General features: G+C 46.3%; 1 protein-coding gene across 4 annotated transcripts in view; it reads left to right on the forward strand.

Annotated features, from left to right (window-relative positions):
- Window positions 1–13,568, forward strand: part of FANCI (FA complementation group I) — a 40,660-nt gene that overhangs the window by 21,422 nt on the left and 5,670 nt on the right. For 3 of the 4 annotated variants that reach the window (XM_065559298.1, XM_042856659.2, XM_065559296.1), the window contains exons 19-34: window positions 203–271; window positions 1,601–1,702; window positions 2,797–2,982; window positions 3,080–3,201; window positions 3,656–3,820; window positions 4,609–4,788; window positions 6,237–6,400; window positions 7,031–7,110; window positions 8,020–8,136; window positions 9,245–9,296; window positions 10,129–10,256; window positions 10,423–10,491; window positions 10,642–10,732; window positions 11,259–11,443; window positions 13,082–13,138; window positions 13,220–13,279. In XM_065559298.1, coding sequence (XP_065415370.1) covers window positions 203–271; window positions 1,601–1,702; window positions 2,797–2,982; window positions 3,080–3,201; window positions 3,656–3,820; window positions 4,609–4,788; window positions 6,237–6,400; window positions 7,031–7,110; window positions 8,020–8,136; window positions 9,245–9,296; window positions 10,129–10,256; window positions 10,423–10,491; window positions 10,642–10,732; window positions 11,259–11,443; window positions 13,082–13,138; window positions 13,220–13,279 — 1,827 coding nt within the window. The remainder of the gene's footprint in view (window positions 1–202; window positions 272–1,600; window positions 1,703–2,796; window positions 2,983–3,079; window positions 3,202–3,655; window positions 3,821–4,608; window positions 4,789–6,236; window positions 6,401–7,030; window positions 7,111–8,019; window positions 8,137–9,244; window positions 9,297–10,128; window positions 10,257–10,422; window positions 10,492–10,641; window positions 10,733–11,258; window positions 11,444–13,081; window positions 13,139–13,219; window positions 13,280–13,568) is intronic. The other variant, XM_065559297.1, reaches the window with a different exon arrangement.

Consider the following 13,568-nt stretch of genomic DNA (forward strand, 5'->3'; position numbering starts at 1 on the left):
AGACATCTGTATCTTCTTCCTGTGCTGTCTCACTTTGCCAGTATGTCACTTTTTTTACTGAGCACAACTTTATTAGCTCCTGATTAATTCCAGTGCCAAAGAGTTAAGTTCACTGTTGTCTTGCAGCTCAAAATTAGGTATGTGGATTGTTTCCTCCTTTTAGTAATCTTGGCTAATTTGTGTCTCTCTTCCCTACCTTCAGGGTTTTTATGATGTCCTCCGCAGGAACTCTCAGCTGAGTAACTCCATCATGGAAACATTGCTGTCTCAGGTAAAGTACATTCATGGAGCAATAGAAAGATGGCAGGGGAGGAAATCTAGGCACCAGGAATTCCAAGACTGTACACAGCAAAGTGTGAGATGCAAATTCCTCAGGAAAATGTATCTTGCCTGGTCCTGATCCTGCACACTGCACGATTGCTCTCCAATAACTGTCCACAGACACCTGCTTACATAATAGTCATTGCTATCCTCCTTTGGAGGAGGGCTCTCCGTGCCCTTGTAGGATTAACTCTTCTCAACTCTGTCACACATGTCACAGTCACATCTTCCCTGCCAATTGGGCAGGTGGTGCTTTCTCTGAGACATGTCTACACGTCTTCTCTTTCATGATCTGGAGAAGTCACAGCTGACTATTTCTAGCACTCCCAGCCCTGCCAGTACACAGATTGAGACTAGACCAAGAATTGAAGCTGGGCAGCTGCAAGGCAGTAGGGGCCTGTCAATGGGAGCCTGATGCTACAGACTTTTTTCTCTTACCCTCATGTATGGCCTCCCAGGGGCACACCTCTGTCCCTCTCCTATGTGACTTCAGCACTGCTCCTAGTTTGCCTGTTCCCTTGTGGCATGCGAAACAATCTAAAATTATTAGGCTGGATTTTCAGCTCTGGCCTCTCATTTTTCAGGCTCAATATCTCACTTGTAACGAATTGTGGACAACTAACTACGTCTCTGCACCACCCCAGTTAGGTAACTAGATGTGTGATTGGCTGTGCCTGTAGTTCATTGTAGTGGCAGAATTACTGGAGCAATTATTTACATCCACTGATGCAGGAGTGGGTGATGTTGCAAACCTCTCTAGTCATTAACCGTCAGCTTTGAAGAGGTAAAATGCTAGTGTTGTTGGCTCTAGGTAACCAAGGGAACAGTGAGTGCCCTTTAAACATAGCTGCAACAAGATTACATCAATCAACCCCATTTGTGGTCCTTGCTCTCAGAGGATTAAAGTTCACTCCTAGTTCAGGGATGTATGAGCTGCCGAGGAGGGGCCTCTAATGAACGGTATGACAGGTGCATGTTATCCTGATGGCTCAGTTACATACATGGTCCCCATTCCCATGTAACTGAGTCCCTCACAGTCTCTAATGTGAGGAATGGAAATACTTGTACTTAATTTTACAGATGGGGAACTGAGAGACACAGAGATTAAGTGACCAGCTATTTTTTTATTCCTTGCTTTTTGTGGCAGATAAATAGGGTGACCAGATGTCCCGATTTTATAGGGACAATCCCGATTTTTGGGGCTTTTTCTTATATAGGCACCTATTACCCCCCATGCCCTGTCCCGATTTTTCACACTTGCTATCTGGTCACCCTACAGATAAAGCGATACTATGAGCCAGAACCAGACCTGCTTCCCCCACTGAAACTTGAGGGATGTATTGTGGCACAAGGAGACCAAATCTTTCTGCAGGAACCACTGGTAAGAGATATATACAGTGTATTCCACTCTTTAAAGCTCACTCATTCCATTGGCTTTTAGGTTTGCAGTTGACTGACTCAAGTCACTCCCTCTTTCTCATTAAGCTCAGCCCCTGCAGGCTTGGAGAGTTGGAGACCAGGACTGGAAACTGAATCCAGTTCTTTTGCAGTGAACTTGGGCAGGTGACTTCACTTCTTCTGCCTCAGCTTTCCCACCAGTAAAATAGGGATAATATCCACGATGTTATGGTGCTTACTTCAGTGATGTTTCTAAAGTGCTTTGATAGCCCTGGATGGAAGGAGCCATAGAAATAATGTGGTTCTGCAGCTGTTATCCTCTGCTGAGCCAGTCCCATTCTTGTTTCCTGCAGCTTAGCACCAAATAGTACAGAAGTACAGGAAAGGAATCTGTCTCTTCTCTTCTGATCTCGCTCCCTCAGCATGCATTTCCCTCAATCGTTCCTTCCTAATCTGAGGACAGATTGGAGATCTCCAAAAATTCACAGGATTTCAAAGGGGCCAAATTCAAAACCAGCCCTTAGCTTTTTTTCCTGAAGAATCTTCTTTTCCATGCTGAGGGAGGTGTGACTGGGAAGAGACCAGAAGCCTCAGAAATGGTGAAGAAACCCCTTTGAAATCTATTGTCTACACTCTCATCTAATATCCCTTAAATAATTCAGATATAGGTTGAACAGCAAGCCATGTGACAGTTGGTGGCAGCTATGATGTAGGACTGCAGGTAATGAGGTAGGTGAGCTGAGAACTTGCATTGAGGTATCCTCTGTTGGAATTCAGAGTATATGGCATTGTTAGAAGTTCAGATGTGGGGTTACGGGACCACCGCACTTTGAGCTTCCGTTTTAAAGCCTCAGCTGTGAGTGAGAAACACTCAGATTCCCATAGGTTATGAACTTCTGAAGCATGTTGTTGTGGCTTTTCTGCCTCTGGCTATAGTGGTCCAGCCTGTTGCTGTGGAGAATCCTGTTCCGTTGCACCAGTTTCCCTCTCTCCAGCTAGAAGGTTTGAAATGATCCCACTGGCTAAGGCCTTGTTAGCACAGTGAATTATAATATCCTGTGTGACTGCTTTCTTCAGGCCCATCTGCTCAGCTGTATCCAGCACTGCCTAGCCTGGTACAAGAGCACCATGCAGCTGCGCCACGAAGCTGAGGAAGAAGAGGATGAGGATGATGACTATGTGGGATTCCAACAAGACCTTGAAGAGATGCTGGAATCTATCACACGGCGAATGATCAAGAGTGAACTGGAGGACTTTGAACTGGTAACTCAGGTTTTCTCAGCAAGGCCAGGTAGCAGGGAGATTCTTGATTCCTGTGGGGTTTTAGAAGGGTTTTTCACTTATTCATTTTGCCTCTTAGGATAAATCAGCTGACTTTTCTCTGTCTTCTGGCGTCGGCGTGAAGAACAATATCTATGCCATCTTGGTAATGGGAGTTTGCGAGGTCCTGATTGAGTACAACTTTAACATAGGGAATTTCAGGTAAGGTGTCAAGTCCTATCCTTTAGAACTCTCACCCACTGGTGAAATTAAGAGGAATTCCTTAGCACTTGAGTGTGTCTGGGACAGTGTCTTCAGTGTACCTTGCAAGTACAGCACAGTGCCACCAACTATAACAGGGGAACAGTGAATGACTTCTCATAGCTCATTCCCTGCATATCATGGTGCAAATCTGCACCTAACCTTGGGGAGAGTCTTTGTTTTGAACATCACTGTACTTGTCATTATCACAGTTCACTAGGATTTTGAAACAAGGGAAGTGGCCAAGCCAGTATGGACTGGGTGGGACCTGAGCTGTGTATTGGAAGGATAGGGAGCTTGATATGTCATCTGGAAAGTATCTTCTCTAACTGGATTAATAAAAGTTCACATGAAGAAATTGTGGCATTTTGGTCTCTATTATCAGTGTTTTTTACACCTTATTTTGATGTTGCAGCAAGAACAAGTTTGAGGATGTTCTAGGCCTGTTTAAGTGTTACAGCAAACTCTCCGAGATCCTGAAGGAAAAAGCTGGGAAGAACAAGTCATCCTTGGCCAATAAAACCGCCCGAAGCTTCCTTTCTATGAGCTTTGTATCCACTCTGCTCACAGCTTTGTTCAGGTGAAACTGTCACAGCCTGTTTGTCTCTGACTTGAATATATTACCTTATATTCACTTCTGTGGTGGCTGCCTACCTTTTTGAGCAGTATACACTGCATACACACAAGGGGTGCAGCATGTCACTTCTGCACAAAGTACACTTGGAGCACTCTCCAGACCAGCCTGGTGTAGGCAGGGGCTGTGCAGATTGGCCCCATGCAGCCTCATTACCCTCAGTCCTGATCTGTAGTTCCTCCTGCTGCTCCTGTCCTGGGCCACACTTCAGCTGTATCAGTGCCCCTTAATGCTGACCTGGGTGGCCTCTGATGTTCCAGTCCTAGGCCATCCCCCACCCTCAGAATACCAGTGACCCTCAGTCCTGACATGCAGCACCCCATGCTGTTCTGGCTCTTGGCCTCTGCTGGGCAGACTGCCACTTGCACCCAACTGGGGATTTGAGTGAGGTTGAAGAGGCTGTTAAAATTCTGTTTTTTGGGTATTTGCTCCCAGTGGCTTAAACGAAGAACTGGACTATGTTGCTTCCTCCCTGGAGAGGATTTTGCTGTTGGGCTAGAGACTCCATTTATTTCTTTTAAATGAAAGTTCAGATTCTGAAGCACATTTATGTGGCAAATTAAAAAGAACAGTTACGTAGATACATAGTTACATTCCACACAGGGCCCTGTGTGACCCACCAAAGGTGCGCTCTGGTGTGCCAAGATGAAATGCTTATAGCTAGCCCTTTGCATTACGTTAAGATGTGTTCCTAGACTTGGAGGTGTTTTTAAAATGTTCATATGACTCTTCAGGGATAGTGCCCAAAGCCATGAGGAGAGCTTGGCTGTTCTGCGCTCCAGCAGTGAATTCATGCGTTACGCTGTCAATGTAGCACTGCAGAAGGTGCAGCAGCTGGAGGAGACAGGTCAAACAGATGGACCTGATGGACAGAACCCAGAGAAGATGTTCCAAACCCTCTGCAAAATTACTCGGTGAGTTGCTATGTAGCTTTGAGACTTGAATGCTGGACTGCAAATATGTATTTTTTTTTTTAAACACCTAAAACTCTCATGTAAAAGTTTGAAAGAGCAATAGTCAGTGGCAATTGTTTGAAACTGTAATTAGCACCAAATTATAACAAAATTGCCTCCTGTGTACCTGAGACATCTGAGCAGCAGACACCTTGATTTCTCCACCAAAGTGAGTGATTAACTAAGTGGCATAATGAGAGAGATGGAAAAGCCATTCCCTGTAAAACCCTGCTTGCCAGTCCCTTTTGGTAGTTAGTTTGTTACTCACAGTAAGAAACTAGAATGGCTACAGACCAGACTTCTCAGGCCTTTGGGAGGCAATTTAGTTTGAACCCAGTTACAGTTTGAAATAGTTACATGTGAAAGAGGAGTTCACTTTTAGCCAAAAATTGTCTGTTTCCCTTTGAGTTTAAAGCCTTAGTCCTGTATCTTCCTCATTCCTCTGATGGTAGAAAGTAGATGACCGTCTAGTACCACTCTGATTAGATGTCACTTTTGTGTAATATACATTTACAAGCTACACAAACCTCATGAAAGAAAGAAAAAAATTCTGTTCTAAAGAACCTATAGTCTCTGTCTGATCCTTCAAACTCCTCGTGTGAATAATCCTTACCCATGTCAATAGTTGTATTGAAGCCAATGGAATTACACGTTAGCTAGAACTACCCATCTGAATAAAGGGGTTTTCATGATCAGTCTGTAAATTAAACCAGAGAAGGGTCATCACGGCAAGTAAAGGAGTGTGTGGAGAGAGAGAGATGGCTAGAAGTGGGCTTGAAGAAGGGGAAAGAAGATTCTTGGTGGTTAAGAACAGGAAGACTGTTGCATTACAGGTCCCCCTCAGACCAAATGCTTCTCATTCTTCAAGACTTCTCTATTTAGTTTCTCTTTTCTGTACATTCACAATCTTATTTATATAGAGCCCAGTACAGATATCTGGCCCATCAAAAACACAAACTGTAGGGAGACAAAATCCTTGTGATAAGTTGCATAAGTCTAATTGACAAATATGACACCAGTAATAAAGGTTCAGACATGGGGCGGGGGCACCCTGAGCCAGTGAGGGATGGAAGGCCATGTGAAAGGGAGTGAACTTTTAAAGAGGGATTTGAAGTAGGAGCAGGAGGTCAATAGGCACATGGGGAGAAGGAAGAATAAAATGATCAGATGGATCAAACAGGAAGAATGCATAGAAAACAATGGCTGTGAAGCTTGTATCAAAACAAATTCTGCCTTTAAAATGAATCTCTCTTCCCCACCCCTACTTGTGGGGAAGAGATCTTCCAGTTCAATTGTACTAAGAGAAGATCCAGTCTGTGGAGTGCAGGACTGGCTCTATTCCAGTTTTTGTGTTGTGCAACCAACTATGCTAGAACATGTGAAACTAACTCTCCACCTACCCCTTTCAGGGTCCTGTTATGGAGATACACTTCAATTCCAACTGCAGTCGAAGAGTCTGGGAAGAAGAAGGGCAAGAGCATCTCACTGCTGTGCTTGGAAGGCTTGCTGAAGATATTTAACACAGTGCAACAGCTCTACAAGCCCAAGATCCCCCAGTTTCTACGTGCTTTGGGTAGGCACTTTGGCTGTGACAAAACAGATCTGCTCAGTCCTGGACTCTCACTAATGGGGCTAGATGTGCTGTGGAGGCTTTGCACTGGACCCCTGGATAAGGAGAGAGTTGACTCCATGTCATTCAGAAGTGATGCTGGTCACTGAGCTCCAGTTGGCTTTTTTTGCCTCAGGCCAGTCCCAGAGATGTGAGGGCTCAATAGAAGCAAGCAAATAGTCTCTGTTGGCAGAGCGTGATTGGAGGTCTGGCATGAATCATAGAATATCAGGGTTGGAAGGGACCTCAGGAGGTCATCTAGTCCAACCCCCTGCTCAAAGCAGGACCAATCTCCAGACAGATTTTTGCCCCAGATCCCTAAGTGGCCCCCTCAAAGATTGAACTCACAACCGTGGGTTTAGCAGGCCAATGCTCAAACCACTGAGCTATCCCTCCCCCATGGTACCTTCCTGTTTGAAATCCTGCCTTGAACCATCCTTTTTGCCCTCCACAATTCTCCAGTATGTTTTCCTCAGACTTGTTGTACCCTTTACCACCGCCGCAAAGGAGAATGTGCGTGCATGATTGTGTATGTGTCTGTACTAAATCCTGGATGCTGGCCTCTGCACTTAACTCGTCATCTCTTGCTCTCAGATATTGCTAATGATGATGCTGAGGAAGAGGAAGATATTAACATCACCGAGAAAGCTACCTTCCAGATCCGACAGTTTCAGGTAAGCAGCAGAAATGTCACTCTGGGTAGCGAGTGGTCTCAAAGCACGAGATAACTTGGGGGTACCTTTGGATGTTTTGCCTAGGCCAGTGTTTCCCAAACTTGGGACGCCGCTTGGGTAGGGAAAGCCCCTCGTGGGTCGGGCCGGTTTGTTTACCTGCCGCGTCCGCAGGTTCGGCCAATCGCAGCTCCCACTGGCCGCGGTTCGCCACTCCAGGCCAATGAGAGCTGCTGGAAGCGACGGTCAGTACGTCCCTCTGCCTATGCCGCTTCCAGCAGCTCCCATTGGCCTGGAGCAGTGAACCGCAGCCAGTGGGAGCCACGATCGACCGGACCTGCGGAGGTAAACAAACCGGCCCAGCCCGACAGGGGCTTTCCCTACACAAGCAGCGTCCCAAGTTTGGGAAACACTGGCCTAGGCTATTAGCCTGCTACCAACTGAAAAGAAAATGTCCTGTGACTGACCCACTGAGTGATTCACTGGCACCTCCAGAAGGATTTCACACCTGTTAGGAAGCTCAGTAAGGCTTAGTGCATATTGGGACTGAGTGGGGTGTGTATAAGGAGCTGCATCCCTCCATTAATGTGGTCTGTACGGTGCATAAGAAAGCAACTGTAGGGACCAAAGATACAATCCACACCTCAGTGAATATTGTAAGACCCTCACTAAAGTAGAAACTAGCTGTTATTTAACAGCTTGAACAAAATCAGATGCTCACAGATATGTTCTAAAAGCATCTTGATTATCTCTGTAAGAAATTCTGCTTTCCTTCAATGTTGGTGCTGCCTATGCTGGGGGGGCTGCTGATTTCTTTACATGCTCCAGTCTCAGAGGTTTTTGGTTACTTACCTCCTAAAATGGCCCAAGCATGCATATGTACTGGATTCTGTCCTTCCTTCCCATGATCAGAGGTCTCTGGTGAACCAGCTCAGCAGTGCTGGCGATGACTTCAACAGCAAGGAAGCCCTATCGCTTGTGACTATTATCTCCACTTTGTCCAAGCTACTGGAGCCCTCCTCTCCACAGGTACTTAGCAGAGCTAGTGATTGGTGAGAATGTGTGTGGTGCTGGCTCTAGTGGAAGCCCATGATACACTGGGAGAAGGTAGTCATTTTGGTTTGATTCCAGAACCCCAGATGGTGAAAGGAAGACTTTGAAATGTTCATTCCCCTCTGTGCTTGCAAGCAGACCAAACGCTGCCAGGATAACTGGCAGCCAAACATTAGCCTACAACCCTGAATGCCTTCAGGAATGACACATTTTAGGAAGGCTAAATTCATGAGGGAGCAGTAGCACTGGCTGGAGCCCTGCATAATGTAGGCAGATGCTGTACATGCTTCCCTGTGATACCTCTACTAATTCTCCTTTATTATTTGTATTGTGGTACCACCTAGAGCCCCCTACCCCTATTGTCCCGGTGCTGTCCAGTCATGACAAAGAGACAGCCCCTCCATCCTGATCTCCATCCTCCTGCTGTGGCAGTCCAGACCCCCTGCATAGCTCTGCCAGTGCACCTTAATCCTGACCTGCAGCAGTCCCTGCCCTTCCACAGAAGTCCTGGCCCTGCCCCACACACACCTCAAACCTGGACTACAGTATCCCTGCTACCTGGGCTCCTGACTAGTAGCTTCTAATCATGCTGAAGTGTGGTGTTTCTTCTATTTGGGAACAGATCCACTGGGGGCTCTTTAGCCCCAGCTCTTCAAGGAAGAATGGTTGAGTGCTTAGCCCCTCTAACACACACACACAACGTTTAAAGGGCTGGAGTAAGGGAGACCAAATTTTACCCAGCCAACGGCCATATTGAAAATTTGCCAGGAACATGAAGGCCTCACTTACTTTGGATTAAATGGAGTAGACTGTAGTTACTCTTCTCTTCAGTAAGAGGCTGTGTCCGGGGAGACCACAGACCCTCATGTGAAATGCATCATCTTGAAACAAGCATCTAGACTCTTCCTAGGTGTAGAACTCCACAGACCCTGTCTGGGCATCTGTCTGCTAGAGGTGCCTCTGATTTCCATGGATGGTTGGCTACCATTGTGCTGAGAGTATTTCTTGAATTCAGACCAATTTTTTTCAGTTTAGCATTGTCTTTGTGACTTCATTCATGTAAAACCCCTGTCCCCTTGTGTAGTTCATACAGTTGTTCTCCTGGACAGTCAAGATTTGCAAGGAAAACAATCTGGGTGAGTAAGATTTTTGAAGTAAATTCAGACTTGAGGTTCTAATGTCAATGGAGTTGCACCTGCTCACAATAGATCTGAATTTGGGCCTTTGATACTGTGCTCCTGAGTTCCTCTTCCGTTCATCCCTTTGATGGGTTCAAGCTCAAAGCCTTGTTTTATTGACAAATGCAATGGATTTGCAGAAAATAGTATGGGATGTGCTAGAGCCAGTTTAGAGTTGTCTTTGGTGGCTCTAGCAGGCTGAATGTGGGTGTGAATCTTTAATTTCACCTCCTTCCCCTCCTCCAGTAAGCATGTCAGGACTGTATTTTGTTCTGTAAAGATAGCCACTCTTCTCGGACTTGTTGTCCCGGCTTATGGTCACTCAACTGCTTGCTGATGACTAGAAATTCCAACATCTCCCCTTTTACCTTGCAGTGCAGTAGCATTTGCCTCCTAGTCACCATTCCCCTATGAGCTGACAGGTCCAATCTACCTCATTTCCCCCTTGAAGTATGTATTATTTGAAATACCTCATGTCTCTAACTTCCTGATCTGACTAATCATAAGCTAAGGGGAATGGAGGGCAGGGATGTAGGGTCAGAGCTAAGGCTGTTTGTGGAACCTTAACTGCAAATTGCCTGACTTCCAAGCTCCTCTTTTGTAACTACAGTGTTTTAACAAGGGTTTAATGCAGTGCGTCTCCGTACAGCCTAAGCTGTCTCTCTCTCCTGAAAATGTAGGCTATAGTAAAATGCATGCTTGATCTCATCCTAGTAGGATGTCTGACAGTCCTTGAAAAGCCAGTGGAGTGTCATGCCTGGTGACTGTCATTTCCTCTCCTTTCTTGCAGAGGATGCTCCTTGCTGTAAGGGTTTGCTGACCCTACTCTTCAATCTCCACGTTCTCTACAAGAGCCCTGTCGGCCTGCTGCGTGAGCTCGCCCAGGATATCCACGCTCACCTTGGAGACATAGATCAGGTGCGGCCCAGAACCCCAGCTCTCAGTGTAAGCTTAGCATCTCCTGGTGCTGCCAAAGCCGAGGTGGAGTGTGTCTGAGCAGCATCCCTGGAAGAAGCCCCAAATCCATGCAGCATGTGACTGAATCCAAAGATTTGATTATCAGAGTCTCTCTCTTTCCCCACAGGATATGGAAGTGGAGGATCAATCACATTTTGCTATTGTGAACATCAAGACAGCAGCCCCTACGGCCTGTGTGAGTTGGAACAGTATATGTAAGACCCAGTCTCTCTGCTACTACTGTGCAGCTGGTGCCAAGACTCGCCTTGGTACGTGTGGGCTGCAGAACTTCTAATGTGCTAAACTATGTTTCAAAAACCTTTTTTGCTTTCTCTTTTTTTCTTAGCTGCTGGTCCTGGCTCAAGCAGACAAGGTCCTTGAAGAGGTGGACTGGCTGATCAAGAAGCTTAAGAACCACTTCGTATTGGAGATATCAGGTAATGAAATGGCCCTCTGCTTTGCAATGGCCACAGAGCTCCACAAAAGAAAGATAGAGATAGGTAGGAAAGAAATACCTCACTATTTTGAACAGCCAACTTACTAAGACTGCTTCTCAACATAGATGGTGAAGGCGCCTCCCTGGTGCTGGTGCCAGGAGGGAAATGTAAGAGTTGACAACCCTTAAACTCTCTCTCCCTCCCTCCCTCCCTCCCTCTCACACATGAAGATGGACATTTGTATTTCCCCATCTTTAGTGTTGTGTTGATTGCTGGGAACTGAGAAGACTCCTCTCAGACATCAAGCCAGATCCAGTCTCTGGAGAAGGCTATAATCCTGCAGCCGGGGACACTGCTGACGGCTTACCATGAGCTGATCAGAGCAGATTACATCTTAGTTCTGAGAAGGGCAGAAGTGGGCGCTTTTTTAGCACCACTTTTAGCAAAATGTGCACTGATTTTTACTTCGCTTCCCCCAAAGCGTCAGTGTGTATGTGCTGTGGCTGTACCTATCTTCTCTTTTTAGAAGACTCCTCTCAGGCATCAAGCCAGATCCAGTCTCTGGAGAAGGCTATAATCCTGCAGCTGGGGACACTGCTGACGGCTTACCATGAGCTGGTGCAAACAGCCCTTCCTGCAGGGAGCTGTGTGGACACTCTGCTGAGAAGCCTTAGCAAGACTTACACCATTCTCACCTCCCTCATCAAACATGTGAGTGCTCTTGTGCTGAACTGGCAGGATGGGATTTAAACATCTCTGCCCATTCCCCACAACAAGCTAACAGTGGCGGCAGCTCATCTGCGGCTTGGGACTGTCAACATGATGTAGTCATGCCAATCCTCACCCTCCTCCAGTGGCAGCATGCACATGAGTTTCCTGGCCTCTAGGTGGTGGCAGCAGCTAGCAAAGACGAAGGGTGCCTCTCTCCTGCTTAGTAGGTAAGGGTAGAGCTGCTGCCCTTGGCTGGGAGTGACTCTTGCATGCTTTGTAATCTTGCAGGCCCCTCACTGGAGAACCATGTGTCATTCACACTATGCAACTTCCCCCCACCCCCACCCCATCCCATCCATGGCTTGACACCTAGGAATGTAGAAATTAGCACATAAGGACTGACCAATGGCCCATCTAGTCTGAGATGATGCTTTGGAGGAAGGCAAAGAATTCCCTATGCCCCTGGGCAGTAGAGACGTGCATGATGTGTGGGGAATGCGTCCTCTGTCCCACTGGTGACTAGCTTACACCCTGATAGTTCCTGTAACTTCCATCCTAACTAGTGTGGGCTGCAGAGGTTCTTCCTATAAGCACTCATACAGTGCAGTATGGTTGTTCCAAAGGCAACCTCAGAAACATCTAGCCCAGTGGTTCTCAACCAGGGGTACGTATACACTTGGGGGTATGCAGAGGTCTTCCAGGGGGTACATCAACTCATCTAGATATTTGCCTAGTTTTACAACAGGCTACATAAAAAGCATTAGTAAAGTCGGTACAAACTCAAATTTCATACAGACAAAATGAGAAAGGCAGCAATTTTTCAGTAATAGTGTGGCTTGTGATGCTTTTGTATTTTTATGTCTGATTTTGTAAGCAAGTAGTTTTTAAGTGAGATGAAACTTGGGGGCACACAAGACAAATCAGATTCCTGAAAGGGGTACAGTAGTCTGGAAAGGTTGAAAACCACTGATCTAGCCTGCACTGCAGTGAATATCCCCCTTGCTCACAATCCCTCCTTTAAAAAAAGAAGAACAGGAGGACTTGTGGCACCTTAGAGACTAACAAATTTATTAGAGCATAAGCTTTCGTGGACTACAGCCCACTTCTTCGGATGCATATAGAATGGAACATATATTGAGGAGATATATATATACAGAGAGCATAAACAGGTGGGAGTTGTCTTACCATCTCCTCAATATATGTTCCATTCTATATGCATCCGAAGAAGTGGGCTGTAGTCCACGAAAGCTTATGCTCTAATAAATTTGTTAGTCTCTAAGGTGCCACAAGTCCTCCTGTTCTTCTTTTTGCGGATACAGACTAACACGGCTGCTACTCTAAAAAATCCCTCCTTTGCCTCCTAACATTTGCACAGGACAGGAACTTCACTTTGCCATGTCCAAATAAGGTGCAACTGCATCGGAGAAGGATAACCCCTTCCCCCTAAGTGGGGAAGCAATTAGCCCTCTGAGCACAGGGAGCCTTCATTTTGTTTTTGTCTGAATTCCCTCTCCCATGTGCTCAGTGGGCCAAGGAATGTCACAGAGTGAATTGTCTCCAGCCCTTGCCTGGAAAGACAGGTTTCAGGGGATGAATGGAGGTGTCTGAAGGAAGCTCACTCTTGTGTATTTCTTGCAGTATCTCCAAGTTTGCCGCAGTGGCCTGGGCACAATTTCAGGGAGGCTGGAAAAGCTGGTGAGTGCCACCTTATTATGCTGAGGGATGAGCGCACTCACTTGTGTCAGGAATAACACTGGTATCTCGGCTCCTTCATAGGTGAAGCTCTCCGGTTCCCATTTGACTCCACAGTGTTACGCCTTCATCACATATGTACAGGTAAGTGGGCTAAGTTTCCTGTGAAACACATGCTTCAGCATGAAAGGGGGGTATCAGGAACAATGAGAAAATCAGCAGTGCCTGTTTCTGAACCCTCCATGGTGTGCCCGGAGGCTGTGATCATTCCAAACTTCAGCTTACCCTATATAAGCATGGCAAGAGACACGTTCTTCTTCAGTAACGAAGGGATTAAACTTCTACGCAGACAGAGCAAGAATATTGATTTCAGCTTGGGAAAGGGAGGGAAGTGGCTGATGTGCTGGTCTTTAAGCCATGTGTTAGATCACTT

The sequence above is a fragment of the Chrysemys picta genome, chromosome 10 (genome assembly GCF_011386835.1).
Source record: "Chrysemys picta bellii isolate R12L10 chromosome 10, ASM1138683v2, whole genome shotgun sequence".
Taxonomy (NCBI): Eukaryota; Metazoa; Chordata; order Testudines; family Emydidae; genus Chrysemys; species Chrysemys picta.